A 23,176-nucleotide genomic window follows, 5' to 3' on the forward strand; every position below is an offset into this window, starting at 1 on the left:
ATATATATATATATATATATATATATATATATATATAAGAGATTTGTAATTCTAAGGGAAGAAATCCCGCCCTCTGGTGGTCGCAGTGGGTTTTGCTTTTGAAATATTAAGTCCTTCTTTCCATAAATTACCTTTTCAGGCAGTTCTTACTATCAAAGTGTTTACTGTGCCCGACCAACAGAACTTCACCATTAATATATTTTATATATTATAGTTAGTTTAGAGCCATAGTGAGTCCTACCACCAATTTAAAGAAGACTTGCCTGGCAGACATTTAAAAGGGAAAAATACCCCGGAAAAGCTCCTTTTACGTCCTCACAACCAGCCAATGACAGCGCAGCTACGCGCTGTACGTGCTCGCCAGCTGGACCAATGAAACACCTCCGTGGCTGGTTGCTAAGAGACGCGTTGTGTCCATGTTGCCGAGGCACAGTGAAGAAGAAATTTAGATGCATAAACAGCTGAACCAGTAAGCAGGGCTTATTTAGCTTTATTAATGAAACGAGAGAGTTTACTGGCGGTGTCTGGACCTTACCAGCGGCAATGGTGAAGCTGAGGGCGAGGTGTCTGGTTGTCGGTAAGAGTTTGTGAACTTATCCCATCCTTCTGTGACTTAAGGCTATCGGTACGAAGGCTAAAGCTAACCAACCCGCTGCTAAACCCGCCGTGGTCGGTTCAACTTAGGCGTTAACAGACCAGAGATAAACAAATAGTCCTCTGTCTAATACTTACCTAAACATGCACAATTGGAGTTTATTTGAGTATAACTAGGTTTAATCGGAATAAGAATGCAAACAATTTGCTGGCTCTCCTTTCTTCAGTACCATGTATAACACTTCCGATGTTGTGATTCTGGTTGTAGATATTTGATACAAAACAAATGCTTGTGTTTGTCGGATAGCTTAGCAATACCAGCTCTAAACCTTGGCAATACCAAGGTTGACAGTGAAAGGAAGGTGAATGATGAATGTAATTGACAAAGCACCTTCAGTATACACTTATATACCCTGAAATTATGAGAAACTATGAGCCACAATTTAAACACACACAAATTATGAATTTCTCTTTGTCTTTCTATCTGTGTGTGTGTATGTAGGAGATGCTGCAGTGGGGAAAAGTGCCCTTTCTCATGTGTTCCACAGTGATGGTGCTCTCTTCCAAAAGAACTACAGCATGGTAAAAGCATTAACTCATATAAATAAAGGATTCCTGGTTTGTTCCCAGGTGCAATGCAAGAGCATGGAATTTCATATACACTGTTGAGTATCACAACCTCATAATAATAAGTATATACTGTTTATATTCACATCACACAATCATAACAGAGGAATTGGGTTGTAAAACAGCTGTTTGAGGCATCTGAGGATTGGTCTGTGCTCTGTTGCAGAGACTGGCCACAGGCTTATATTTTTGCATTGAATCCTGGCTTATTGCCAGTCCAGAATAGACAGCAGTATGTTGGGAATACTCTCATCCACGTGCTATGAAGTGCTGCAGTATTTGTCCAGTATTCAGCTATTCAGTCCTGCCTGAGACAACAGCAGCAAGTTAATCAGAAAAAAAAAACTGCTGCTTTAGTCTGCACTCTTTTAGTCCCACTTGGTATTCAGAATTATATTTACAGGAAAACCCCAGAGTGCTCAGACCTGTTGAGATCTTAGCAGGCTTCATATATGTTTATAGATATAGACAGTACAGTTAAGCAGTAATAAAGTAGCTGGGGAGTAAGGTTGCACAGTTAATTGTGTATAGTCACATATTTGAAAAGTATTCAATTCAAGACTTATTCAAGATGTAATTATGCATAGGCTGTAAATCATCAAGTCTTATAATGTTCAGGAAATTATATATTATTATTATTATAATTATATGAAAATCAGGATTATATTGCATACTATATGTAGTTCCTTTAGTGAAACTCCTTGTAAGCTTTTCAAGGACCTGCAGAGGTCTCTTAAATCTACCACAGGAATCACTGAAGTGCAAGACAGCATAATATACCAATTAATGCTGATGCAGAGTAGGCTAATCTACATTATTTATGCTAATCTGCATGAGGGAGGGAACTATGTCATTAACCTCACTCTGTGATATATGGGGTCATGGCTGCTCACTGATTCCCTCTGTCAATGTTTCAAGGGCTGCAGACTAAATGCATGCACTGCACATGCAAGTGAATGCATTCACTTGAGAGAATCAATATATGCATTTGAGCAGCTTGCACACATTTGTTTGTTTGCTGCATTTACTGAGTTTACTATTAAGCCTTGCAAATGGTTAGAGTGCAGAACAGGTTGGTGAGTAAAATACTGGACAAAAGCCAAGTTTGTGTGTGCATGTGTGTGCATGTGTGTGCATGTGTGTGCATGTGTGTGTTTATGTGTGTTTGTTCAACTCTTGCTGTGTCAGCAGTATTGGGGGTTCTGAGGTGACAGGAACGTCGATAATTAATACAGCAGGATTCTGGAAAGCCACCAGAACCAGGTACTTAACAAGCACACAACAGCAGTGCTCAGTTCCTCCTCCTACTACCTAAACCTAAACCTATACCTGCTTAGTTGTGATGCTGTGCATGTCTCTTCATGATGGACTAGTAGAGTATTAACAAAGTAGAAAGGCACTGCAATACTGCTGCATTTTTAATTTGCCCTGGCTTAGTATGTGTGCTCACTCAACTCGAGCCAAGCTTTAACACATCTGTGTCAATTCAATTTAAAAATGGGAAAATGACAAAGGGATATCACGTTGAAAGTAAGTGGGGAGAAATGCAGGTTTGTAAAGTGCACCTGTAGATCAAGGGCCTGTGTCCACCAGACACAGCTTTATTAACTGAATGCGCTGAAAGAAATGCCCATGGGAAAGTGCTGGTCACGGTCTCTGCTGTTGCTATGCAACTGTTAAAATACCTATTTGAAGCCAGTTGCTTGCTTTTTATTAGTTGAAATATTTTTAACTTAATGCTCACTTGACGCCAAGTGCTTCAATTGAGAGGAGTTCAACCTTCAAAAACTTTGAAGCTGTTCACTGCAAATGTTTGTTGTTCCTATGTATATTATGTGTCATTATTTAAACCAGTTTCCATAATGGTAGTGAAAGTAGCAATAGCAAAAATAACAAGAGTTTCCATTTTGAGAACAGATATTTTCAGTGTAAAAGTGCCACACTGAAAATGAAGAAAGCTTTAGAAATGCCTTAGCAACTACTGGTCAGATTCACATTGAAGTTTGATATGGATAATATCCATACTCCTAAAAGATGAATTTCTAATTTATCTTTGTCCTTCATTTGACTTTTAGTTTCAGCACTTTTCTCTGGGTCAAATTTCCCCTTACACTTTTCTCAGTGATGTTTTCTGTAAAGGTTGCTGTGGATATTGATGGTTCCCAGAGGATGAATCTTGTTTATTTTTTTCATGACGCTATGATACTTTCCCCTCATGCCACAAATTGGCCAGAATTATCAAAATAAGAATAAGAAATAATACAAACTGACTGACAGATTTACATGAAATTCACTGAACTCCTTGATGCCCTCAAGAGGATGAACCCTTTCCACGTTGGACCCTCCTTGATGTTTCATTTGGTGCCATCCTCAGGCTAAAATGTTAGGATATCCTGTATTCTAATCCACAGATTGCCATTAGATTTGCTGAGCACATTCATGCTCCCAAAGAGGTAAACTCTTTTGGTTTTGAGTCCACTGCCTTTAGGACAAGGTCTGATTAGGACAAGGTCTGATTAGGACAAGCTCTGATTAGGACAAGCCCTGATTAGTCTCTAAGAACAGCAAAATTGTCTTCATGTTGTTTATACCAATTTCGCACCACTATGAACACATCACCTTACACTCCCGACTGCAAGGTGGATTGCTGGTAGCAGTTTGAAGCAGTATGAAATGTCTCGGGTTGAATTTTCTCTGTAAGATTTCACTGCAGATGGAAACAGGGAACAGCGTGTCCTTACCATTGTGACTAATATAAAAGAAGAAGCTGGTGCTGTGAAGAGTTACTCCTTGTGTAGACACCTAAGTCATCCCTGATGTTCTTCAACTTTTGAATTTGAAGGGTAGCTGAGGCTGTCGGCCATTCTGCTCACGTCCTCCTTTGAAAATGTCAGACGGCCCGTTAGCAATATTCCAAGCTTATTTGTTACTAATAGGCCCTCATTGACATTCCAGCGAGAGGCTTCCTATGCATCACACCAGCTCATTAGACCGCTCCAAAGTGGGACCGCTGCAGCATGTGTGTGTGTGTGCGCCACAGGATTCTTGTTATGAACTGTTTCTGTGTAAGAATCTGGTAAATGTTGGTCTGAAGGGTGTGTGTGTGTGCATTTGCAATTCACAGAGGCAATGAGTGTGAAAAATAGGTGTGTGTTTTCAGGGTTTTAGTCCCTGGCATTTGACACGCTCGGTTAAGAGTGAGCGCAGGAGATCAGATCAATTTAGAGTTTGGTGCTGATGTGAAGAAACCTCAACTTGCTTCTTCAAGGTCACCACTGATCTCATACCACTGGATGCATAGTGGCAAAAGGCAGCCTGCAACCATCCCGTCCACTTAGGACTGCTTTAGATCTCACAGCTTGTGAAGAAGGTGCATCTGTGACGAGACCAGATTCATTATTTCCTCCTTACACTCTCCTGCCTGCATTCTGCCTCCTCTATTTGCCCTTTATTAATTCCTTAAAAATCTCAACTACTTGCTGTGTGCCTGCAACAGCATTTTCACAGCATCTCTGGTGATTTTTGGCTCCCAAAGAAGACGCCTTGCATTAGTTGTCGGCTGGAGAAAGTGTTAGTTTTGTTTAGGTAAAATGGATTTTGTACAGCTGCTTGTGTGTGGAAAACATTCAACACTTGAGAACGTCTTCTATCAAAGGGGCTCCAATCAGTATTTTTATATGAACAGTGGATCACATGATAACTTGCATGTCAGAGGGGTTGCTTGCAGCGTCAAATCCACAGAGAATCATCACCTGACTCTGCAGTTCCCCTCAGCTCTATGGAGTTCGCTCTCACCGCTCTCATTAGCGTTGTTACCAGCCACAGCAAGCGGCTGTTTAAAAACCCCTGCCCAGCACCAAACAGCAGACTGACAAAGTTAGCAACTAGCTGATGAACACGGGGGACCATTTAGCAGCTAAAGAGTCACATGTCTCTCCAAAAACAGAGTGAATATTGGACTTGGATTTGCTAGGTGGACGCAAACACAACTCAAACTGTTTGTTTGTGCTGCCCACAAGTAGCCAAAGAGTGAGTTATTGCAGCTTTTACTAAACCTCTTAAAACCTCCACTTATTAACTTTGTTTGTGTCCAAGCTCTGCAGCATTTTTCCATCAGACGCTGTAACCAAAGTTTAAATCATCACTATTTATCAGCTGGCCAGTGTTGTACCTCTCAGAATTACAGATGAGAAAGTGGTCTGCGAGAATGACCACAGACTTAGCAAACTACCAGGAACCTTGTGTAAATATAAATCCTCACTGTTATATTTAATTACCAAGACACACAGTATGTCTTAATTGTTTCCACTGACAGACTCAAGAGGGGGTAGTATCATTCTCAGACTTAAACAGAGCTGATAGTCCCCTCCCTTAAGGTATTTATCTTTATTGAGACATTAAGAATAATAAGATCCAGAGTAATGGAGACGCAGGAGAGAGGGTCTGGTCAGGATTTGAACATCAGGACTGAGAATTTGCTTTCAAGCCGAGCCAAGCTGCTAATTAGCAACACTCATGTTTTGACATGAACAATAAATCACACCAGACAGTTTGTTGTGTTACTCTGTGTAGTGGCAACTCTGTGACAACCACATTTCTCTTCTCTTCTCTTCTCTTCTCTTCTCTTCTCTTCTCTTCTCTTCTCTTCTCTTCTCTTCTCTTCCACAGTAGAAAGAGTGTTGGAGATGTTGATTGTATTTAGACAGGTACAGGTATAATGTGATTTGACCAACTGCATCCTGGGAATACAGTTAAAGAAACCCCCAAAAAAATCACATATAAAAAAATGTAGCTGAAAATACAAGAATTTCAGATATCAAAAAACCAACAAATGACAGATGTTTTATTTTAGAAGCCTCAATCTGAACGAAGGACATTTAGCTTTACGTTACAAAACAAAATCCTAATTAACATCTCTGTGGTGCTTGTTCGTCAGACAACTGGAGTGGAGCTGCTGATGAAATGTGTCAACATCCCAGAGACAAATGACAGCGTGGTGAGTCCAGCCATTCAGTCTTCTCACTCTCACTCCGCTTATAACTTACTATAACCAGCAGCCATGTTGAGTACAAGCTACATTATGCTAACAGATGCTTTATAAGGCAGCCAAACATGGTTTAAGCTTCTTAATTATTCTGAACCTCACTATATCACGGAAGGTGGGTGGCGAGAATTGGAGACCATCACTCAGTGTGGAAGAAGTTTTCCCAGACATATACTATTGTCAGTTTCTCATCTGTATTCAGTAAGCAGTAGGGTAGCATTGCAGGAAGAATGTGAATGGCCTTGCCAAAGAAAATAGGAAGTTTAATAGCATGTAATTTGACTAAATCTCCATGTATAACACCTCTTTCCTTCCCTTCTTTCCACTGCTTTCCCCTCCAGGAGCTCTACATAATAGACTCTGCAGGAAAGGAGACATTAGTGGAAGCCTGCGAGAAAATGGTGAGAGTTTCTCAAGTTGCATGAAACTAGTAAAACCACCATCTAAGGCTCCATTTCGATAAAACTACATAAAGTACAAACACAGGGGAGCTACTGTAGTATTATTTATTTTGTCACAGAAGTAGAAAGACGTAAGCTAATGTAAAACTAACTTCCTCTCTTCATTAAACCTGCAACAACCCTTCCCTCCTCGTCAACACCCGTCACCACTCCCTTCCATAGTGGGGTGAGCCATCGCTGCTGTGCCTGGTTTTTGACCTGACCAGTGAGCAGTCTTTCGCCAACTGCAGCCACTGGTTGGAGAGAGTCCGTGCCCGCTGCCAGGGTCTCCATGTTCCAGGTGACGCACCCTAAAGGTCAAAGTATTTCTGGAGTATTGGCATGCTGTCAGAAATTGTTAAATTGTGAAGTGACTTCGAATTATTTTCTAATTGTGGTATATTATGTGAGGGATTTTCACGTGTTTTGGAAAGGCTATGGAATTTCTTGGACTATGATCCAAACAATACTGGATTTTGAGGCTGATACATTTCATGATATTCAAGAGAGAAAAAATCAGATGGCTAAATAGCCAAATTTGTTTTTAAAGTATTAACAAAAAATATTTTTGGTTATCCTGTATTGATAAGTTGAAAATATAAAGACAATGATATTAATGGTATTTCAAATGATGTCAAACACATTTTTGGTATTCTTAAACTGCAATTAACTGTTACTTTTGCAGTCAACGTACAGCTCAGCGTAAACCAGTACTTGTATATCTGCAGTGGTTGATAATGTCGACATCTGTAGAAATATATATGGAACAGTGTACATCTTTAACCAGTGGAGGCCATCCAGGTGAGAACCATAAGCTATGCAGAGGTTGTCCAGTTTTAACCCTCTTGGTCTAAGATCCAGTGCAGCAGCAAAGTTTACAGTTTGGCCATGTACTGTAAATATGTTGCTTTGTCCTTACATTAAAGAGCATTTTTCAGGTTGATGGTCACTTTTGCCTGAGTCTGTGTTTATGTGAACATGTGCATTTGTATGTGTTTCAGGTGTCCTGGTGGGCAATAAGTCAGACCTGTCTGATAGAAGGGAGGTACAGGCATCTGAGGCCCAGGAATGGGCCCAGAGCCAGGGGTTGGAGTACTACGAGACATCAGTCGTGAGTGTAGTTCAATATACCTGCCCTCATTTGGCTCAGTTGGGAGATAGTGGACATTAACTGTTCCCACTTTGGAAGGATACCCATGACAAAAATACCATAATGCCTGTCTTTGCATACAAAACAGTGACATTCGACAATATTAATCACTGCGTGTCCTTGTTTGTCTCTCACAGAGGGATATGGAGAACTGTGATGCGCCACTCCTCAGTTTAGCCCGGGCCTTCCACTCTCTGTATCAAGAGCGCCGGGAAACCATCCAGAACTTAAGTCCAGGCTAGACCCGTTCCCACACACACCTTGACTTTTCATCAGTAGGACAGGAGATGCAGGATTTCCATTCAGAGAATTTAATAAGCTGTATGGATGATACATGTGAGGCAGTTCAAAGAAACCCCATGTTCTTTTTTAACTGCCATGCAACAGAGTTCAGAATATTTTTATACGCCTATGAATAAAGTTGTTTTTCTTTGAAAGTCAGCGGTGGGTCCTGTTTTTTCTCTGTGCATAGATAGTGGGGGTTACTTTCACAGTGATGGTCAGGTCATTACCAAAAAACCACAATGAGACTCCAGCTCAGTGTGGAGGAAAAAGCAGAGTGTGTGCCTCCTCTCCTCTCCTCTCCTCTCCTCTCCTCTCCTCTCCTCTCCTCTCCTCTCCTCTCCCCTCCCCTCCCCTCCTCTCCTCTCCTCTCCTCTCCTCTCCTCTCCCCTCCCCTCCCCTCCTCTCCTCTCCTCTCCTCTCCTCTCCCCTCCCCTCCCCTCTCCTCCCCTCCCCTCCTCGCCTCTCCTCTCCCCTCCCCTCCCCTCCCCTCCCCTCCCCTCCTCTCCTCTCCCCTGCATAGATATCTGCCCTTGATTTTAGTTGGGACTAAGGTTTAAAATCACAGTTATTTATCTTCTCCTCCCCTCCCCTTGTTTTCTTTTTATCTCAATGTCATTTTGATCTTGGCCTCATCTTCCTTGTGTGCTTCTTCCCTCATCTCTCTCCATCTCTTTCTCACTTGCTCCGTCCTTTTCTCTCTGTCTCACTTTCTCTTTCTCTCCGCCTTTATCAGTTTCTCCCTGGTTTGTTGCCTTTATTTAAACTCGTCCTTCTCACTTGATGTCTCCTCTCTCCCTCTCTTTCCCTCTCTTTCCCTCTCTCGCTCTCTCTCTCTCGCTGTGTTAACCCCCCCAGCTGCAGCCCTCTCACATCATTTCAGTCATGTCCGTGGTTAACAACCAGTAATCACCATTTTAATCAGCGGTCTCCTATTTAAACCAGGTCAAAGCTGCGTCCTTGTTCTCTCCCTGCCTCTCAGACCAGCTGCCACCATTCAAATGAGGGCGCGCTAGTTCAAGTCAGACACAATGGTTTTTATCTCATTATGCACCACATTGAAAGTGACTGTGCTTGTAATGATGATGAGATAGTCTCTGTCACATTGAGGATGCAGTCATTGAATATGATTTTTGATCATTCTCTCTTTCAGTTTTCTGTATCAGCTGTTGTTTGACATGTATTGAGAAACTATTATTATTCCAGAACATATGAGGTTATTAGATAATACATAAAGGAAGTTATTGGACAACTTATTTCCTGTAAAATGAAAACTGATTTGTAATGAGCTTCTTTACAAACTCTGTATTTAACAACTTGTAATTGTTATTGCAGCACAGTGTTTTTGTACTCCTTGAGTGGGTGATCATAATTATAGCAATTAGGATCTTGTTCTGGTTCTTTCTGTCCTTACTGTTGTTGTGTTTGTAATGTGTGTGTGAGTGTGTGATGGTGTCTGCATGTCTTTGCTGGTGTGTCAGATTTTTTTCTTTCTGGAAACAGAATCCAAATAATAGCAGTATTGTCTGTCACATTACAGAGCTTTGTGTACCAGTATGTAGATTTTACATCTGTTCTCTTCATTTGTGCCCAACAATATGCATATAAATGCGTGTAATGTGTAAGCAACTGCCAACTAGTGGTTTCCTTCAGTGCTGAATCAAAGCTGAGCGTTTAATGTAAATAAGTAAATGTATGAGTGTAACACAAGCTCTTGACTATCCCTGGAAAGTCACTCTGAGCACTCCACAGTCTGTCTTCTATTCATTTGAAATAGAGCATCAAGCCTTGGGAATATCACTTAATAACATCACAGGATGGAGTGTGGGCTGTTGCTTATTGCTTTGGGAGAGACGTCTTCATTTCCACAGATATTGAAAAGAGTGGTCTGATATCACAAGAAATGTCAGGCCCGGTCTATTTTGGTGGCACTCTTATTATACTCAGTCATCTGTACCATCTAAAAACAGTCAATCACTTTCAGTAATTCGTATTGAAAATGTGCAGACGTAAAGCACAGCAGGAACAACAGCTGTTCACCTTTTAGCCACAAGAGAGAGCAAAAAGTGGTCACTGCAAAGCCGAGCTCTGCAGTAGGTGATAGAGGTTAAATGTATGACGTTTCTGACGGTGGGATGACAACCGCAGTTTTTCTCCATAGTTTGGTTAAGTTCATTAGAAAAAGTAGAACCAAACACCACCTTATAATGTGCAGTAATGAATGCAGGATCTTTTTGCAGTATTCAGCAGACCACTAAGGAATATTTTAAAACTGGTATTGCATTACATATTAATGCTTACATGTGCCATTAGGTGGGTGCTTTTATTTAAAGCGTAAGTGCTTGTATTTTATCATGCATGGCCCCAGTGGGCACAGCGCTACTGTAGTGCTGCCATGCTCTTTCTTACTGCGTTAACAATGTGCTTCTGTGCAGCCATAAGGCAGAGAGATACCGCATACTTTTATCATACTTTTTTAGTGCACTTACGAAAAGATTAAAGAAAATATGTAAAGACGTGCTGCATACAGGCTGGAAATGATGATGTAATTTAAATGCATAGACCTCTGTGCATTAAAGCTGAAGGTCTAATGACTGATTTTCTACCAATCATGACCTTACATACAAAGTTTCAGCTGCTTTATCTTGCTTCCCTATTTGTGCAGCACACTTTGCAAGTGGTGCAGCCATATGTCTATGTGCAGACACCTACAGTGTATCTCTGAACCATACATTGGGCTTTTTCTGGTACTGGCAGGTCGGTTCATATTAGTTTTGAAATATACAGCTAATTATCATCATGACACGACATGGAAATCTCACTTTATACAATATCAGACCTTTAAAACTGCAATGCTGCAATGAAAATTTTCTCAAGTAGCAAAAGTGGAAGAAACACCTTAAGTACTAAGTAGTAAGTTTGGATAAAACCTCATTTATTTACACTTGGATTACTTAGAAATGTCATGCAGGCATACACTCAAATTTTACAAATTATGCTCGCTGTGCTCTTTTACATCACATAAAAATGCATGAAGTATGTTTGGTGATCAGCCGGTGACTCCATTACAAACTCGACTGGGATTGGCCCCAGTGTTCCTATCTGTGCATCTCAACACATCATATCTGTGCAAGGTCTAAGTCTGCCCTGGGACATCAGGGCTTTATTTTGGCTATATTTCTCTGCAGTGCTTCACCCAAACAAACACTAAAACAGAGTTTTGTATTCATGACACTGCCTGAGCACAGGGCGAAGAGTTGCAGCTCATATCTTACACCTACACTTGCTCTTTTTACGATCCTCACACTGCTCCTGCAGATCAGCTCTCCGTCTGTCTGGTGACTTTCTCTCTTATTTCCTCAATCTGACACACCAAATTAAATATAACTCATATTAATGTGCTCATTTGCCTGAATTAAAAGTGAACTGACATCAACCTTGGTCTCTCTCTCTCGCTCTGTGTGTGTGTGTAGGTGTGTGTGTGTGTGTCTAAGCATGGCTTGTTCCATAGCCCCTAACTGTCCGTGACCTAAAAAGCTTGCTAATTGCAGGTGAGCGAGGACATAGCAGCTGTTCCCCCAAATCTGCTACCCTCCTGTCTGAACTGTGGCGTGACAAAATTCAGCCACAATGCCTCCAAGCTCACCTGCATAACAGCACAAATGTATTATTACATTGTTTTCTGCCATCTCAGAAACACAATGCCCTTTCTTGCAAAAAATAGCAGCCAAAAAGAATAATTTATATTCACATTTAAAGGAAATTAAACCCCCTGTAGGTGCTATATTTAAAAGTCCTGACATTATTTTTGAAATAACTGTGATGTTTGTGCTCTCGTAAAAGGTATGTTGTAAATTGCAACAAATAGCATCCTCAATTCCTTTTATTTTCTTTTAGGAAGACAGCAGCCAGTTAGCTTAGCTTAGCATAAAGACCAGAAACAGGGGGGAAATGCTAACCTGGCTTATAGTCCAAGACTAACAAAATCTGCCTATCAGCACCTTTAAAGCTCATTAATTTGATTTGCTCATTTGCATGGCCGTTAAAAAAGTGCAAAAACAACGATTTTATGGAGGGTTATGTGCCAGACTACTTCTAGGCTGGGAGCAGTAACTTCCTGCAAACTCACCTCAGGTTGTCTAGCAGCTGCTCCCACCCAAAAAAAAATTCTCCTCATTCTGCATTTAAATCTCTGATCAACAACTGAATTTCCAAAACAGGAATTGAAAAAACAAAACTAAAATGCTATTTTGTTATTCCATCCACTTACTTATAAATGTCTGCTTGTCATATCCCATCTCACAGCCCATTTTTCCTACTACATGGTTTCACCCTATCAGTTTTCATATTACGTGTCACTTCAACTGAAAGACAGCCTCTAATTTAAAGATGTGTAAGCAGACTCACAGGGCAGCAACACACGCTCTGATTGGCCACGTGTTGTGTTGGTGGAGTTGTAGCCATGTTCAGAGCACCCACTCGCTCACTATATGGTCCTGTGCTTAGATAAAATTTTATCTACTTTATAGTGCACTACACACTACACACATAATGATTTACTTACTCTAAAGTAGATTTTAATTTATCAGTTTATAAACTGATTAATGCCGTTCAACTAATTATTCTAGCAACACACTTCCGGTCCCATATGCATTGGTTTAGAGTCATACCGATGTTAATCTTAAAAGAAAAGTTAGTCTTGTTCTGCAAATGAGAAAGTGAACTGAATTTACCCTCCACTATGTTTCTGGTGTTAAAATAGACTGAAGCAGATTCATGCACTTTGGTGAGGTCATCGTGTTCAATACTAACAGGAGAAAATCATCATGTACCTCCACACCAGAGGGAGGCAGTGTGATGCTGCTCGAATCAGGCCGAACAACTGCTCCCTCCACTCCCTTTTCCTCTCTCCTCCCTCCCTCCTCTTCCCTCCCTCGCTCGCCTCTCTTCAGTGATCACAGCAGTACTGCAGAGAGACATGCCAGCCACTTTGATCATCGCACCAGGGGAGGAGGGAGAGAGACAGAGGGAGAAAGAGTGAGGGAAGGAGGGATAGAGGAGGAGAAGGAGAGAGAGAGGGAGCACACAGAGACAGAGTATCATGCAGCAGGACATTGAGGCTGATGTTGAAGAATGTGACATTTATTCTACAACTGATAGAACGGCAGGTCAGCCAGCTAACAGGGAGATAGGGAGGGAGTGAATGAGCGAACAGGGATGTGATATGAGGAGTGAATGAATGACAGTGAATCACCCAAAGTGACAGAGTGAACGAGGACATGACAGGTTGAATAAGTGGATGAATGAGTAATTTGAAAAAAAAACCATTTAAATAGAGAAAGGACAAGGGGTTCATTGTACACTGTCATCAATAGATTAAAAACAGTGTGACACTGTTGGTAAATCCCACTAACATGTTACAATACACACTGTTTGCCCCCTGACGAAGTCCTTCCTGTGATGCAATGTAGTGCTGCATTTGTTACCACCATTAACCCCGTAAGATAAAGCTATTCTAATGTTTTCTGTGAGAAAATGAGCAGCAGGCTATGAGACAGTGAGGCTGAGGCAGGTTATGCTATAGCAAAAGAGAGCCCGCTCATTATGATGTATGTGTGATGGCATTGTATGCAGCTTTTCCACTGAAGCATGGACGAATTACAGTACAATCCAGCTGAAATCACGAAGCTGCAAGAATTTGCACCTTTTAGCATCTAAACTTACTAACGTTCACATTTAAAAGTCAGTTTTTGAGCTGTTCATCAAGCTACAACTGAATGTGAGCAGTAAACTTTTCCCTCTTTAGCAAGAAAGCTAATGGGTTGGGCTGAAGGTTAAGACCCATTGGAAGCAAACATATTTGGCAGCCTCACCTACACACTTCTTGTTTGTTGCTGTGGGCGTGTGGGCTAGCGAGTTGTGACTTTGTACCAATCAGTACAATGCTATTCTTTGCATCAGTAATCTTGGAGGCAAGAGACACACAAAAAGAGACATCCCAGACCTGCAATAATGATCTTATCCTCTGCAGACTTTGTCCACACCTGCAAAAAAAAAACAACAAAAAAACCCCTCCAAGCCCAGCACTGCATTATATTTTCCTTTTTAGCAAAACACGACAGAGCAAACTTCCAGCATATTACATAAAGATTAACTTGCTTGTCTTTCAACCCTCCTTTTTTCACATTCTCACATCTCCTGCTATCTCACAATTCATTTGGTGCCCAAGGAAAAGGAAGAGGAGAACTTTGCTTTGCGTTGCACCAAGTTGAGTGGGTCTCAACCATCAGACCTTTTCTGATTCTTTCAAAAGGTTAAAATGACCAACATAACGCTGGTACTGTCTTTCTTTCAGTTTGTCATTTTAGAAATGTCTTCTTCTCTTGTCTCTCTCTCGTCTTTCTCTGTCTCTTTCATGCTAAAATGCTGTGACTCTTAACATTGTGTTTTTGGACCAAACATGATACAACAATGACTCGTTCTGTTCCCTACGGGGGGTTCAATTTTTATTCGTCATCAGGATTGATGCATCCAAGTTCAGAATCATTCAGTTTTGGCACCTTGAAAGACATTACGCTTTTTTTAAATTCCCATTTACAACAACACAACGCAAAAACCAAAGAACAAGAAAAATGAGACAAAGAAAGAGACTAAGGCTGTGTGAGAGTTCAAAGGAACCGAGAAAATAACGAAATTAAAAGGCAAGAAGATTTTCTTCTGTTAAAAAAAGCCTTGATACGTTCTCCAAAGTTTGTTCTTTTTGTTTCAAGCGTAATGAAGCCCCACCCCAAATTACCCACTCAAAAAAAAAGGAAAAAAAAACAGAAAAATTGAAATAGACACAGTACTGTAATATTAATTTCTACTTTGTCACTCCCACTGCCCTTACATGGTATCATTGTTCAATTGTTCAAAACATAGGTTCCTTAAAAGCAGATCGGATGATTTTGATTAGCATGCATGTAAATTCTTAATTTTTTGGAGTCACTTAGCTTCACCTCGCTGGTAGCCATTGTTCTCTCACGCACTACTTTGTGTCTTTGGCAGTAGTGACGTTTCATAGTCCACAGTCTTCTTCAAGTTTGCAGAGAGATCCTCCATTACCCAGAGTTCTCTCTTCAATCCGCCCCTTCATGGAGCAAAAAAAGTGAGGTCAAGTTTTCACCTCTAGTTGACCCTAAACAAAGATGGCTGCCAGGGTTTCGGCGGAAGGCCAAAAGATTTTTTTTTTGTTGTAGTAAAAGAATGTGATAATGTGTCTAATACTAACCAGTATCAGTTTATCAAGTAGGCTGATGCCTTTGACTGTCGAAGGAGCCAGTCACGATGAATCCTCCATCTTGGTTTGGTTTCCATGACGACTTGATTTAGTTTCACTTGTAAGTTACTTTGTTTTCTTTTTTTTTCTTGTTGATATTTTTGCACCAGGGAAGTCTAGTCATGATTTATTAACATATATATTCATATATTTATATATAATCAATACATATATTAACTTATGTGTTTTTTTTCTTTTTTTTACTCTTTTTTTTGCGGCCTGAATTGCTCCCTGCTAAAATCCCACACCGCAATGGTTCACAGTATTAATGCGAATAAAGAATGAAATCAAGAAGATACAGCAACTAAAGAAAGGAGTGGGTTGTAAGGGAGGTTAGGGTGTGTGTGCTGGGGGGGCTTGTGGGTTGGTAGTGCGAGGGCGGGATCATAGGCGGGGCCGAGGGGCAAAATACGCCCCTTTTTCATCAGACTGAGGAAGAGTAAAAAATATAAAGTTCACCTTTAAATGGGCAGTCTGGCCAAGCCCACCACTCCATGGTTCCACAGCCCCGAGACAGACAACCACCCCCCCTCCCGACTCCTCTTTCCCCATCCTCCCTCTCAAATCTTTATAAACATGTTCAAAACTCGTTAAACAATGGTAGATGGGAAAATCATGCATGTTTCTTTTTTTATGCATTTTTTCTGTTTCCTTTTTTTTAAACTCTGATCATCTGAGGTGCTGTGGAGCGCTCAGATCTTCCCTCCTGTCGCTTACCCCTCACTCCATCAATCCATTTAAGCCCCCTTCTCTTCCTCTTTCCATCTCCTTACACCATCTGTCTTTTGCCGCCTCCCCCCAAGTTCCCTCTGATTTTTTTAGTGTCTGAGGGCCCTCTCTCAGTTTCATACAGGTGTGGTGCGTCGGTTGGCGGTGTTGCTGTGGCCGCCTGAGTCTTTCAGGTCCTTCGGGATGCAGTTGTGGACCTGCAGGAAGTTGTGGTCCCTCTCCGTGGAGTTATAGGTGGCTGTCGGGGTGCCCGATTGGCCCTTGGGCAACGTGTACATGGATAGCTCGGTGGAGGGCAGCGTCCCGAAGGCCTTCAGGCCCACTGGCGATGCCTCGCGGGAGTGTGAGGGATCCGTAGAGCGGGATGAAGAGCGTGAGCGGCGTCGATAACGGTAGCGGTAGCTGGGGATGCGCGTGATGGCCGCACCTTGGAGGTAGTCAGCGGCTCGCGCCCCCACACGTAGCTCCCGATGGCGGTCAATGAACATGTGCACAGCCAGCACACCCACCATTTCGGCCATAATGAAGGAGAGGGCGCCGAAGTAGAAGGACCAGCCATAGGAGTAGCTGTTCTTCTTGGAGTCACTCTTGGAAGGGTCCCCAGCGTTGGCTGATATGTACACAATGATTCCTATAATGTTGCTCAGGCCTGGAACAAGGAAAGAGGGAGGGAGATAAGATTAAAGCAAAACACAGCCAAACTATTATTCCAAAAAAAAAAAAAAAAACACATTCAGCAACCACAGACATCACAGCTGAAAGAAATTGCTCAGGCAACAACAATTTTAGGATTTTCCCTTCAACTCTACTCTCCTTCTGGGTGCTACATCTATTCTATTAGTTTATATGGATTGAATAACAAAAGGCTTACATGTAGCTACCAAGCAGCACCCTCCAGGGCTGAAAAATGAAGCCAACACCAAAGTGCCAGAAACTGCAGTTCCACAAACAGCCACATGAGTCTGGCTCCAAAAGTGAGTCAATCCTCATAGACTCCCATGTTAAAATGCCCAACTTTGTAGCAGAAATAAACATGTTTACAGCCTGGTACAAAAAACGGTTTTGGTCTCTATAGCTAATTTCCTCTTTCATGACAACTGTACAGGGGGTGAATTTTTCTAAAACTGTCTTGTTTAGATTTCATTAAGGCTTAAAATTCTACATAGTTGAGGGCGTGGCCGCTTTGAGTGACAGGTGGTGATTGCCACGAAGTCTCAGCTCCACACACACCCCACTTCTTTGTCCATTTGTGATTAGCCAGGAGCTAGACAGTCTGCCAAGATGGCAACGGCGAAGCAGCCCACTCTGAGCTTTAAAACCTCCCCTCAGAAACTGATGGGTGACATCACAGAGGCCACATCCATCTCTATTTACTGTGTATGGTAGCTACTAGCTAATGATTAATCAGTTAGCTGGTTAGTTAATAAGAAACAATTGATTATCTCATTAATGAAATATGTTTCAAAATATTCGCTAGTTATATCTTCTCAAATGTGAGAATTTGCTGTTGTTTTCTTTATATCATGTGATGGGCTGTCTGTGGCTCAGAACGTAGAGTAGGTTGTCCACTAATTGTAGCCCAATCCCAAGCTATCCACATGTTGACACTGAACCCCAAATTACTTCCAGTGGTTGCACCTTGCATGGCATAGCTTACTGCCGTTGGTTGTGCATGAAAGGATGAATGAGAGGCTGATTTAAGCTAAAGTGCTTTGAATAAAAGTGCTATATGTTCATGCAGTTCATTCACAGTGTAAATTTACACCTCTTTGTTGTGAAGCTGTTGATTAGAAAAGCATAATTCATTATTTGGAGCATTTGTTTACATTTCAGTTGCTACTGTTGTCCTCCAAGCCGAGTGGCTAAAAAGACGTCCGTCATAGATAAGACAGCTGATCGATGAGGGTGACGGGGAACCGAAATCTGCTTCAAATAAATTAGTAACTTATTAGATCTGTGTGTCAACAGCATGAATGTGAATAGAATCTGTTAGTCGACAGACCACACGTTTCCAAAAGCACAGATTTCAACTGTGGCTATACTGACAGCCAGCACTTTCTCTCTCTCCTGTTCTCCCTGACTTCCCCTAGATCTCCTTCCTTTTTGTGAGATCCAAACTGGGCCAGAATCACTCTTACATTTATGTCTTGTATTCTATTTGAATATCTTTCTCTTTATCTGTCGTTCACCCCCCCTCACCCCCACCTAGCCTTCTCTACCTCCACCACTGTTCAAATTCACATCTTCCGTCAATCTCATCTCTCACATTTTCTCTCCATCTCTCTTTCCTTTTCTCCCTCCCTTTATTTTGATCACCTATTCCTCTTGTCATACATCATCACTGTGGCCGTGTGTAGCCAGAAATACACACAAGGACAGACAGAAAGACAAAAGGACAAATATGCTGATAAGCAGTGAAAACAATAATGCATAAAGAGGCAGAAAAGGCAGACTGAGGTGTGAGGACTGTGAGGGCCTGATTGAGATGGATCAGAGCAGAAGAGTATCAGGGACACCTTATTTTTAGAGTGTAATCCCAGTGGCCTCCTCTTAGCCTAGCAACAGGGCGAGAGAGACAGACACAGACATTGAGAAAGAGAGAGAGAGAGTGAAAACAGAGAGAACTGCATCTCTCACTTTTGACTTGGAGGGGGACTAGTTATCTAGTGCAGCGCAGTAGGCCATGGCCTAGAACCAGAGTACAAACACACACATGTATGCACGCACAAAAACACACACAAAGAAAAATGCTCTGGCGAAATCGCAACCTGCACTATCTTTGTCTCCCTCGCTTTCATCCCAAGGCGATTGTTGTACGCTACACACATGTAAAGCTTCTACGCAACACGTCACCTGGTGGTCAGCGAGCGCCATCATGGCCGCGGCTGCCTCCGAGGCAGGACATTTTCATTTTCAGCTGCTCCCCAATTCTGTGTCTGTTTTCAGATGTTTTGATGCTGTTGTTCTACCAGAATTTCCTTCACCTCTTTACGTGTTTCTCTGCCTCCTTGCCCTAATTCTCACTCTCTTTATTTTCTTTTATACACAGGTGAAAAAAAAAGTCAGGGATAGATAGCATCAGAGGGGCCATGTAATAAGTCTCTGAGTCAGGCAAATGGAAACATACCTGTCTTTGTTTTTGTATTTTGACTTTAGGGAAAATATCATCTGACCAATTCTGAATCAGTTTTTTTAAAGCAAATGTAAAACAGTTCAAATCTATTACTTAAAGACCAGAAAAGCATTTAAAAAAATGTGTTTCTGGATGCAGATCTGCATCATTTATATAGAACTTTTCCAAAATGATCCAAAAAATACTGGAACAGCACCTCTATTTAAAACCTAAATAAAAACTAATCATTAGTTCAAACTTTCCTGAGAGCCCAACTTAAGAAAACACAAGCAAATTCAGAAAACATCTTCATCAGTTTGACAACAGATGTGCTGCAAATTCACACAACCAAAGACAGAAACGCTGCAAGTAGCACAAGCAACAACAGAAGTGTTTGCAGGAGACACAAAAAAAGTGACAAACCCGGCTGGGACAAATTATTATAACTTACTTCAGTATCCCACAATGCATGAAAAGTAGTGTACAATGATGGTCACTAACCAAGCAATATATCCCATCATGCATTGCTGCCATACTGAAAGCACAGGGAAAATGACCTGCGTAGTGTCCGATGAGCTCACTATACATTCCTCTACATAGAACTCCCTGGACAGTGCGTAGGGAGTAATGGATGAGTGAGCGATTTCCGATGCAACCTAAGTGCATCCCAGCTGGGTTCATCACTTTTTTGTGTCCCCTGCAAACACTTCTGTTGTCATTTTTGCATTTGCAGCACATGTGTTGTCAAACTGATGAAGATGTCTTCTGGATTTGGTTGTGTTTTGTCTATTTGCATGTGTTTTGTTAAGTTGCAGTGCGTTGACCTCTCAGGGCCACTGTACATACAAATTTAAATAAAATCTGTTGACGCTAGTTTCCATATCTTGCTAACTAATAGAAAAACACAAATGAGTCACAAATACAGTACAACCCCCTAAGCAGAGATATAGTAGTATAAGTGGTCACATATAAACACCTATACACTTAAATATAAATGAAGGAATTAACTCTGTCCTTTTTTTTCTTAGTATTTAGTGCTTCAATTGCAACAAAGACACAAGCATATCTCCTGTTTGTTAGAATTTAGTTTCATTTACTTCCCTGAATCAGGTTCCTTTTTCTGGTCATCACCACTCCTGAACAACTGGATCAACAGCTGTTTGGGAATGCTGACAATTAATAAAGCTTGATGTTCTTCATACCTGCGGAGACGAAGAGGATGCCAGCGCTGAGGATGATGTTGTGGCGTGACTTGTAAAACTCGCTGGCGGCGATGCACAGCCCCCCCATGAAGAGCAGGATCACACTCAAGATGGGGAAGATACTGGAGGCTCGTACAGCGCCTGGATACACACACATCGAGGCAAAAAATACTTGTCATTGTCACCACAGGCACGGATTCTTGAGGTGCTCTTAGGCTGTTGTCTAATGCAGCAAATTAATCAGAAAGCCATCAGAGAAAAAGCTGTCAAAAAATCTTTTTGGCTGCACCCTTTGCAAGCTGCAAAATCAGAAGAGAACAAATAGCATGACGTGCATACATACATGGAAAACCTTTAATCTCTACTTTAAATAGTTTGTTACAGTTGAATTATCAGTAGCAGGTGAGGTGAGAAAATGTTATTGTCCTATGCTAACACTGTTCTGGAAACTTTTCCTTGGGTCCTCCTGCTGAAGAGAATCTCCATCAGGAGCTGTATTGTTGGGGTAAGAAACCCAGAGGACCGTCAGTAAGAGAGAAGGAGTGTTTTTGTTGAGTATGAACTAGCTTGTTGTTACCATTTGACAGCTGACTCTCAGCTTTGAGCAGCTCAACAGGGAGCAGTTTTTAAAGCCTGTGCTGTGCTGATACTACAACTTCAATGAAAATTACACTGAAATGAATGAGCACCAGTTGTTCCCAGGTATGTAGGTATAGGAAGGTCACTTTCAGGGCTGAACATTGTGTATGTATATTCAGCATTATATTGCACTATACTTTGACCACTTCTTCTATATTATTATTATATATTTAGTGCTAAACACTTTTTCCTCCCTTCTTTCTCGTGCTGCTTATCTTCATTTTGTATCTGTCCTGAAGATCTCTCCTCCAATGGGCAACGTGTCTGTCCCCCTCTATCAGACCCCTCTCCATCGCTCTATCGCTCCATCTCTCTAACTCTCCATCTGTCTCTGTCCTCTTTCCTCTCCTATCGGTCTGTCCATCAGCTGTCTGACTGCTTGCCCTCTGCGTGGCGTGCTTTGCTGATTGGCTTCGGGGTTGTCATGGTGCACGGAGCTCGATCTGGTCTCTGAGGCAGCCAATGTCACAATTCTGAACTTTTGGCGGTTTTCATAGCTGGTCAGTGTATCGTATTCATTTTTTCCACTTTTCCATTCTTCTCAAGGACAAAAATGGACAACTTAATTATTAAAGCTAATGTTGTTTTAATTCATATACTTTTATGTCCATATGGAGTAGGTAGTCATGTGAAATACTAAAGCCATGCATTAACCATCTTTGGAAATGTTCTGCATCTTTTCCATTCAGAAATGTCAGTTCAACTGCAAACTTTATTACATAAGTAAATAATATATTTATGTTCAGTTGATGATAATCTGATTGTGTACCAGCATTTTTGAGGTGAATCAGCTTGCACTGAGGTAACATTAGATGCCCTTTTGTAGAATCTGACACTCAATATCCAGTCTTAAAAATAATTCCAGTTTTTTATAATATAGGTATTAGTTTTGTCTATAACTCCTATCAGCAATATTATACAAGACTATAATGTTATCCTAACCAATAGAAATGAGGCCCTAAACTACCAAAGTAAGACTTAAGTTGTAATAAATGACTTACTGCCTTGCTCAAGGGCACCTAGTGGCTGTTGAAGAGAGAAAGAGCATGTCACTCAAACTTGTCCTTGATCATGTTTCCCCTATCCTCATCTCTTTTTCCTTCCCTTTCCACCCCCCTTTTTTCTTAATTTCTTCTTTCCATCTCTGCATTCTCTCTCTCTTTCTCTTTCTCTCTCTTTCTCTCTCTCTCATAGCTGTACTGTGATGGCTCCATTCACTGAAGCAGATCAAATATTAAGGTGACCTCAGAGTTGGCACTGCACCAAGCTTCCCCTCCTCCTCCTCCTCCATCCTATTTGTTTTAACCCCATCTCCTCTTCTTCATTGACATGTGCTGTCAGGGCAAATTTTCTTCAAGGTGGAGAGCCCCTCATACCAGCCAGATACTATATGCACACACACACACACACAAACACACTCATCTTTTTTCCAGAGTAAGCGGAATGCCTCCTGTCACACACACACGCACGTACACCTGTACTACACTTGATTTACCACTCACTAGAGCTGAACACACTGCTGGCAGAGATTCTTTACGATGTTAAGAGACACACAAACATAGCGCACACTACCACAGACAGCCCCTAATATATGGCAGCAAGGCTGTATTTTGCGATCAAGTTTTTATTGAATGTCTGTCAAGCTCCACCTGCCTTAGCTACTGTTGTTAAACATGTCAAGCATTGCATTACAGCACGCAACACTGCTGTGAAACATATCACATCAATGCTAGTGCAGCTAATGGTTGTAGTTACATTGTTTTTTGTCGGCTCCCCTCTGTCCCTGGCAGATTTTGTCAGCTGTAGCTAGCTAGCTAATTACTGCTATGTTGCTGTGTGAGTTGGTTGGAAGCTCCAGCTTAAGTTTTTTTTTTTTGTTTTTTTTTTTAATTTTATTTATTTTTTGGTTGACTTGTTGGAATATAGGAACCCTAAGGGAGCTTAAAAATTATGGCTGTATACTGGACACGGTATCATGCTAAGACAGTGTCATAATAAAGGTGGAGACTGATATTAGCTAGAGAGTGTAGGTGGGTATC

The 23,176-nt window shown here is 41.4% G+C and overlaps 2 protein-coding genes across 2 annotated transcripts in view; one reads left to right on the plus strand and one right to left on the minus strand.

The window, feature by feature from the left end:
• Positions 1–35: 35 nt before the first annotated feature.
• ift27 (intraflagellar transport 27 homolog (Chlamydomonas)) lies at positions 36–8,296 on the plus strand. Its single transcript, XM_071504317.1, has 7 exons — positions 36–577; positions 1,097–1,176; positions 6,158–6,217; positions 6,607–6,666; positions 6,889–7,006; positions 7,707–7,816; positions 7,993–8,296. Exons 1-7 carry the CDS (start codon positions 544–546, stop codon positions 8,095–8,097), a joined length of 567 nt encoding a protein of 188 aa, XP_071360418.1. The 5' UTR covers positions 36–543; the 3' UTR covers positions 8,098–8,296.
• A 6,320-nt stretch (positions 8,297–14,616) lies between these two features.
• Positions 14,617–23,176, minus strand: part of LOC139636328 (voltage-dependent calcium channel gamma-2 subunit-like) — a 66,071-nt gene continuing 57,511 nt past the window's right edge. Inside the window, exons 3-4 of the mRNA XM_071504313.1 lie at positions 20,499–20,639; positions 14,617–16,833 (exon numbers count right to left, since the gene is read on the minus strand). Of these exons, the coding sequence (XP_071360414.1) occupies positions 16,301–16,833; positions 20,499–20,639 (674 nt within the window). The 3' untranslated portion in view covers positions 14,617–16,300. The remainder of the gene's footprint in view (positions 16,834–20,498; positions 20,640–23,176) is intronic.

Source organism: Trachinotus anak, unplaced genomic scaffold (genome assembly GCF_046630095.1).
Source record: "Trachinotus anak isolate AG129_WGS33_773 ecotype Australia unplaced genomic scaffold, CSIRO_AGI_Tana_v1 ptg000019l, whole genome shotgun sequence".
NCBI classification, from domain to species: Eukaryota; Metazoa; Chordata; class Actinopteri; order Carangiformes; family Carangidae; genus Trachinotus; species Trachinotus anak.

Excerpts from the sequence above, each read along its gene's own strand:
- ift27 (XM_071504317.1), top strand. The coding sequence starts at position 544 with ATGGTGAAGCTGAGGGCGAGGTGTCTGGTTGTCG. Across the intron at positions 6,218-6,606 it reads CAGAGACAAATGACAGCGTG|GAGCTCTACATAATAGACTC; the intron begins GTGAGTCCAGCC and ends TTTCCCCTCCAG. Across the intron at positions 7,007-7,706 it reads CCAGGGTCTCCATGTTCCAG|GTGTCCTGGTGGGCAATAAG; the intron begins GTGACGCACCCT and ends TATGTGTTTCAG.